Below are 7,371 nucleotides of genomic sequence, written 5' to 3' on the forward strand. Positions count from 1 at the left end.
ATAAGCATGGGATACATATATGATCCTTGCTATATATAAGCAAATAGATGGACCCTCCTTCAGTCCTGCCGGCTTTTTGCTAGGGGCTGAAGGAGGTTATGCGTGGCTAGGAGGCGGGGGATTGGGACAACCCCCCCCCTTCCCCTCCCCCCCCCCCCCCCCCCCCCCCGCGGTACTCGGTGCTACCAATGGTAATGGGAAGATGTTTCTTGATCAATACCTTCTCTCTTCTGGTTGCCACTTCCTCTTTTCCTTTCTATGGGGAGGCTATTTATTTTTTTGTTGTCACTTTGCTCGCATAGGAGTCCTTCCCAAATCCTTCTGCTTGCTTCTGTGTGGATTGGTGTAACCTTGTTGGCGGAGTCTTGCGAGTCTTTGTTACTACCGCCATGTCCCTTGCTAAGGCTTTTGCATAGTTTGCTCACTTGTACCACTATGGCTGCCACCCATTGTCTTGGTCTCTGCATAATCTGATGTCTTCTTTCCTCTTAAAAAATCCATAGCACAAGAGTCGTCCCACTATGACCACTAAATCTGTAGCCCTGTAAAAAATGCAGGAAACTCCCAGGGGTTGAGGGGGACCCATTGGCATTACATCCAGATATTAAAGGTATAATGTCATCCATAGGGTAAGGATGGAGTGCAATGCTGTTGCATTGAGTTTGCAGACTAAACTACCAACAAGACCTCCATCAGTCTGTCAGTATGAGTAAGCAGCTCAAAAGCATTTATCTTGTTTAGAACTGGTCCCTGGGTGAGAACATCTTTTACACCAGAGGTGCCATGCAATACACAACTATCTTTGATTGAATTTGATAGCCTAACGTCATTATGAGGTCTGAAGAGAACTGCAATGTGCCATTGTAAATGTCTAATTTTTTTTTGTATTTCTAAATTCTGGTCCATGGGTTTAAAGGAAAGCTAGCAAGATGTTGGAAAGAACTGCTAGTGTCTTCCTGCTTTGGAAACAGGTTAAAGTGCAACCATTGCAATAAATGACATGTAAACATTAATATACACATTTTGAAAATACATCAATCAGCTATGACATTCCTCTTCTATAGGGTTTTAACGTAAGCAATGTTTTCTGCAATGTCGTCCTCTAATTATCATTTTCATTGCTCTATGCGATTATGAAGACTATATTATCTGTTGAGCTTTCTGACACTCCATCACTGTTTTCATTTTCCAGGTTTCCGTGACCACTGTGTTTATAAAGGGCACCAGGTTTTCCTTTATAAAAGGGCACAAATATTTGTTGCAGACCTTTGGGGTGCTTTTAAAGGAAAAGGACTCGGGACTTTTGATGACATTGAGGGTATCACCATGTTTGCAGATTATGTAGTGCCAGCAATCCTGCGAGACCTGGGAATACTTTCTTACAGCCCAGCGCTAGCTGACATAGTTGATAACTTGAAGGAGATTTCCCCTGGTACAGAAGAAGAGGTTGAGATACGAGCTTGCACCATTACTGCAGTAGAGAAATTGGGAGAGCTACTGCGAGCCAAGATTGGGAGAAAGGTAAATTGTAATCCAAATGCCAGTTTCTTATCTATATTGCATGAATATGATGCTCTAACATACCAAGACAATCTGTGCTTCGCATTGCAGATCTTGAGTGTGCAGCTAGATTGGTGGCTGTGGTCTGCAGGCATCTCTGTTCAGTCAAAGCTTTCATTTCACAGAACACAAACTATTTACTACTGAGTTGCACATGGCGAATTTTCGCAGTATTTGTCATGTGCTAAATTTTGGTTGTCAAGTTTAAATTTTGGCTATTTGAGTTGTTGTATCTGGAGAAGTTTTAGCATTGCTAAACAAATCTTTTTGAAGGGCATTTAGTCACGGCAGATCGTGGTTCTTTGTTAGAAAGCACTGAGCATTGGACGAACTGAATTAAGCGTTGCTCCGGCACGCGACTCAAACTGTCATTGTTGAAATATGACAGAAGACCTTTACTTCCTTGCAGGAATATATCTTTATTTGGCTTGACAGGATGATATAGAGTTCTGACTACAAGTGGTCATGGTCATTCCTTTCTTTTCTGTGGAATTTAAGCTATTATATTTAAAGTAGCCGTAGCCTTATTTCTGTGGGAACATATTTTCGTTTAGAGCTTGACAGGCTGCTTGTTAGGTTGATTGAATTGTATTGATGCACTCAGTCACATCTAAAGGATGATTGTAGTAGGTGCTAGCATCTAGTGGTTAATATATAAAGTTCTGACTACAGGCGCATATGCATCGGTCATTTGTTTGTGTGGAATTTAGACTGTTTTTGAATTAGCTGGAAGGCAAAGAAAACCATTTCAAAGCTCTCCAGTATCTTAATGCCATGAACTAACACCCTGGTGAAGTTTTAAGATGTGCCTGCCAGGACTCAAATAATTACACACCTTGGGGCTGGATGCATTAATTAAACTCATTGCATATTTTCAAAGTGTATATTTTCATTTCGCATGTTAAACAAGTTCATAATGATACTTGTGTTTACTCTTATATAATTCCATGTTCTCTTGACTAAATATACTCTCAATTCTCCAATTTAAATTATCACATTCATTGCATTTAAAATTTTTTGATCTTTTTGGGAGTTTAATATGAAGTTATTTTGCAAAAGAGTATACAAACTAGAAAGGAAATACTAAGCAAGCCAATGATACATATACACCTACATTTATGGCACTTAAATTCCAATGCATTGACCTCATTCATCATTCTCATCCTCTTTGGTTGCTTGGGTGGACTTGGTTAGATGCACTTTCTCTTCATGCATCTATATGTTTGTTTTGGTTGTTATGTATATCTTTCTTTGGATTTGCTCCCTCATAGTTGTTTGTCACATTCCATCCATTGCATATTGCACCCTTGATCATGTCTATCACAAAGTCAAATACTGCTTACCCTTTGGTGATTCCATCCTTAAGTTTTGATGTAATCAAAGAGCCATTTTGAACGTTCGGATACTAAGTTTTTGCTTTAATTTTGTAATTACATCCTTTTGCATCAAACATGCTTTGAGAGGGTTTGCATTCTTACTAAGCTTGGTTTGTGGGATGAAAATCCAAGCTTGGATTTAAACCCAAGCTCGGCTTGTCATCCTCTAACCTCCACCAAGCTGAAGGCACCAAGCTTAGTTTTTAGATCGGGCTATCTTGAAACTTTTCTACTCCTGAGTGAACATCACCATATCTTACTTGGTTTTCACAACACCACAACTTTGATTCACCAAGTTTTGTAGTATCAATGAACTCATCCACGTCTGATAATACATCACTAATGATATCTTTTCTTTTCAAAATGTGCACGAATTTATTCCACGTAAGAGATCACTTTTAAACCTTTCACTTTCTCAATATAATGAGATGATTCACTCTTGATAAGGTATCACTTTTATATTAGGCTACAAAAGATTCAACATTGAAATCATCCATGTTTGAAAGAGAAGAGCATCTATAAATTGGGAAGAAACTCAATCTAGTATTTTGATTAATTTGTAAGATGATCCGAGCATGTGGCTCTATGCATTACTTGAAGATTATATAAGCTTGGCGTGTAGGTAAGTTTGTTTTATCCTTCGATATTGTAGTACATCTTATCTTTGTGATTGAAAACCTCATGCTTTATTCTAGTCTTCAAAAATTGTATACTCGATCTCATAACTTTGCCTATCTTATAGTGGGGACCATTAAAGGAGGTTATGTTATCATCCATGCCATGATGAATGACTTTCATTATCCTCATCTATGCAAATTAAAACTACTCCACTTGTTCAAATTCCAATACTTTTGCTTGTACATAACAAATGACTTCATTTGTAAAATATCGCCTACTCTAACATCCAAAGAGATGTGCTTTGTATTCCTAATGACGTCTTTTAGATAAGTCTCATCTCTATACCATGTGATAAAATATTTTTGGATGAATTATAGGGCATAAAATCTCCAAGTGCTTTCATACCTCCATGATATGCGGGCTAACAATCTTTGATACAATAACTGTCAACTTCACTTTGCCAAGTCTTCTAAATTAGCACATAAAATTTGGATCTATCATGGATCATAGTAACTATAACTATTTCTCTTTTACAACATAAAATAACATCTGTCCTAGAAATCCTATCTATTTCCATTTCCTTTGTGGGATTCCTTTGCAACTTGCATCAATAATGATGAAACATTACCTTGACTCAATATATCTACTTGTTTATTACATATTGTTTTATAAGTTCTACCCTTAGCTTGCAATGCCATGTTAATAGAACCTTAAAAGGGCCTTATTTAGAGCCAGTTAAACTTCACAGTTTCTCAAATATTTTCTACATAAAAATTTCCTTTGAATTTTCAACCATGCATTCCACATGACTATATAAAAATTATGTGTTGGGATGCTTATATCATAGGTATATGTGTTCAATTCTCATGAAGATTTAAGAAGACCTTTAAATGATTAAGTACCTTATACATGCAAAAGTTTCATAAATAATCAGACATCATTTGTTTGGTGGGACATGCACGCTTTCTCATTTTCAACCATACATTTTGCACAACTATTAAAAATCATGAATTGGCATGCTTACACCATACATGTATGGATGATCTGCCCATAAAACTTTGTATGGACCTTCCAATGAGTAAGAAACTTATACTCACAAAAACTCATAGGGATTGACATCATTTTTATGGTAGGAAAGCATAATTGCTCATTTTGAAGCATGCACGGTACGTAAGCGCCAAATAATTGTGCATTAAGATGTTATTTAGTGCTGTTTGTAGTTAATCCTGAAACCAAGAAAAATGTGTTTCCTTGTGCATCAATTGCTTGTGCAATGTGTTCAACCAGGAACGACCGCTGCTAGCAACGACTGCTATATTAGTATTATGTATATTAAAGTTGAAACTTAAAAGAGATTACATCTAATAAGTATAATAACTCAACCATTATTGAGAGTAAAAAAATAAACAAAGAGATTATATCCAAAGAAAATTTATATCAACTCAACAAAATAACTCAACCATTATTGAGAGTAAAAGAATCAACAAAGAGATTACATCCAAAGAAAATTTATATCAACTCAACTATTACTGAGAGCCTCATCGAGTAAAAGTTGAACACAAGAGATTACATCTACATCTAAAGACAATTTATAAAAGTTAACAACTCAACAATTACTGAGAGCCTCATGAAGCAAAAATTGAGCAAAAGAGATTACATTTACAAAAGCTCAACAATTTCTAAGACCATTAGAGCCCCCCCAACAACATGAGAAGGAAATTGAGCCAAAGTGATGGTGTGGCAGTCCACACATGGGATAATCTAAGAGATCAAATCTCCTGCCTATCAAACAATGCATACCTTTGCCATTGACTTTTAACAAAACCAAGAACATGAGGAAGGACATTAGTTGTAGTGGCAGGACGAGCCAACCGAGAGAGATCAATCCTTGAATCACTAATCCACCCATGTACCACATTGCTCATAGGCCAATCCGGCTTAGGTTGAGCAAAAGTGGCAGCAACAAATATGGCCTCTCTTTAAGTCAATAGCCCACATATCAATGGAATTGTAAACTCTTGACTATTCGCGATCTCTCTAAAGTAGGCCGATGATAGATCTCGTGGCCAGTCTCTTGCAATGTTGCAAACCTCTCCACATAGTCTCACCACCTTTTTATAAAATTTTGCCTCCTTATAGGCACATAATAACTCCCCCTTGTGCGTCTAGCTTTCCTCATCTTCACCTTCTCTTTTAATACACCTTCGAGCTTACATCATGTCCTGGACACAAACTTATATCATAAGCTGGCTTAACAGTGATAATGAGGCAGATTCACCAAAGAAGAACAAGCTCGAGTCTACTGTAAAAAAGGCTTTGAAGGAAATGGATTACCAAGAAAAGCCAAGTTGCAATGAAAAGTGGTATAATAAATGTTCCAAGAAGGGCATACAGAAGACAATTTCCGTACAAAGTACTGTAATGTATGCACCAAGTGGGGCCATGATGAGGCCGAGTGTTGGTTTGTCAAGAAATGAACTACAGATGTGAATCAAGTTACAACTGATACCAAGCCCAAGGAAGGACAACCACCCAAGCCCGAGCACCTGAGCAAAACATCAACAAATGATAAATTTAAAAGTCCTATCAAATGTTTTTGTTGTGGAGAGAATCATACCTAGGTCGAATGTAAAATGTGGTAGAAGCATCTCAAGATGCTCAAAGGCACTCTTGAGAGATAATAAGTGGATCCCAATTGTTGAGCCATACTTCTCGATGTTAATGACTTGGTTAGTACTAATGCATTTACTTGGCCAAAAGGTCTGATCATAACTCTAGAGGACCCACTGTTAGATGTAGATCTAGGATGGAGTTCACAAAAATGATTAAGCATCCAAATTGGACTGGGAGTTAAGGGGTAAAGCATCAGATATTGATTGGCGACCCAATTCGAGTCACAAGTACGTGCAACAAAACTTGGTGAAGCTTCCACAAGCACAACATGAGATGTAGCTCATATTGAGGAATGCCCAGCACGGGACATGGCTAAGGCATAGGAAATTTTTTGGGACATGAGCAAGCTCCGACTTTGTGTGGACTACCAAAAGCTTAATTGCCCAAACAATACCAGATCCATTTCCAATATCTTCTATAGATGGGATTCTAAACCAAGTTATAGGACATGAGATGTACTCATTCATGGATGGATACAGTAGATATAACCAAATATCTATTGCACCTGTAGATCAATCCAAGACAACATTTATTTCAAAATGGGGAGCTTATGCCATAAAATTTTCCTTTTGGATTACGGAATGTGCCTTCTACTTTATGGTTGACACTTTTTGAGACTATCTCATCGAGTTCATTGCTATCTACTTAATGATTTTATGTGTATTCAGAAAAGCCAATCGGCATCTCATGTACGTGGGCAATGTCTTTGCTAGATGTACACAACCGGGCATATCTCTTTACCTAGCCAAAAGTGTCTTTTATATGCACGTGAGCATAGCCAAGTGATCTCTAAAGATGGCATTCACATTGAGCCAGATAGGATTAAGGCTATTGAGAAGATGCTTGAACCCAAGAACCCTACTCAACTTAGATCATTTGTAAGTGCACCACTCTTCACAATTTGCATTCTCATCTTGTCTTAATTTGCCATGTGATTCATTATGAGAAGAACACTATGGATAATCTGTTGAGATATCAAGCTCTACCCCCGATATATCTCCTGGATGACTATCACTTATGTCATCGCCTATGTTAGTTGTACTCGTGGTGTAGTTAGACTACCACGTATGTTTTTGGTTTGGGTTCACATATGAACCACGTATTCTAGGTTTTGACATATAGGGTATTTCCCTCTCCTATTGTA

The 7,371-nt window shown here is 37.7% G+C and overlaps 1 protein-coding gene across 2 annotated transcripts in view; it reads left to right on the top strand.

Moving 5' to 3' along the window:
- LOC147895386 (uncharacterized) overlaps positions 1–2,037 on the top strand; it is a 55,419-nt gene extending 53,382 nt beyond the window's left edge. The window contains exons 6-8 of one of the 2 annotated variants that reach the window (XM_087383973.1): positions 1,193–1,521; positions 1,612–1,634; positions 1,686–2,037. In XM_087383973.1, coding sequence (XP_087240099.1) covers positions 1,193–1,521; positions 1,612–1,634; position 1,686 — 353 coding nt within the window. In that variant the 3' untranslated portion in view covers positions 1,687–2,037. Of the gene's footprint in view, positions 1–1,192; positions 1,522–1,611 lie in introns of both variants that reach the window. The other variant, XM_087383972.1, reaches the window with a different exon arrangement.
- Positions 2,038–7,371: the final 5,334 nt, after the last annotated feature.

Source organism: Dipteris shenzhenensis, chromosome 13, assembly GCF_047967505.1.
Source record: "Dipteris shenzhenensis isolate YYH24624 ecotype China chromosome 13, Dip_SZ_1.0, whole genome shotgun sequence".
NCBI classification, from domain to species: Eukaryota; Viridiplantae; Streptophyta; class Polypodiopsida; order Gleicheniales; family Dipteridaceae; genus Dipteris; species Dipteris shenzhenensis.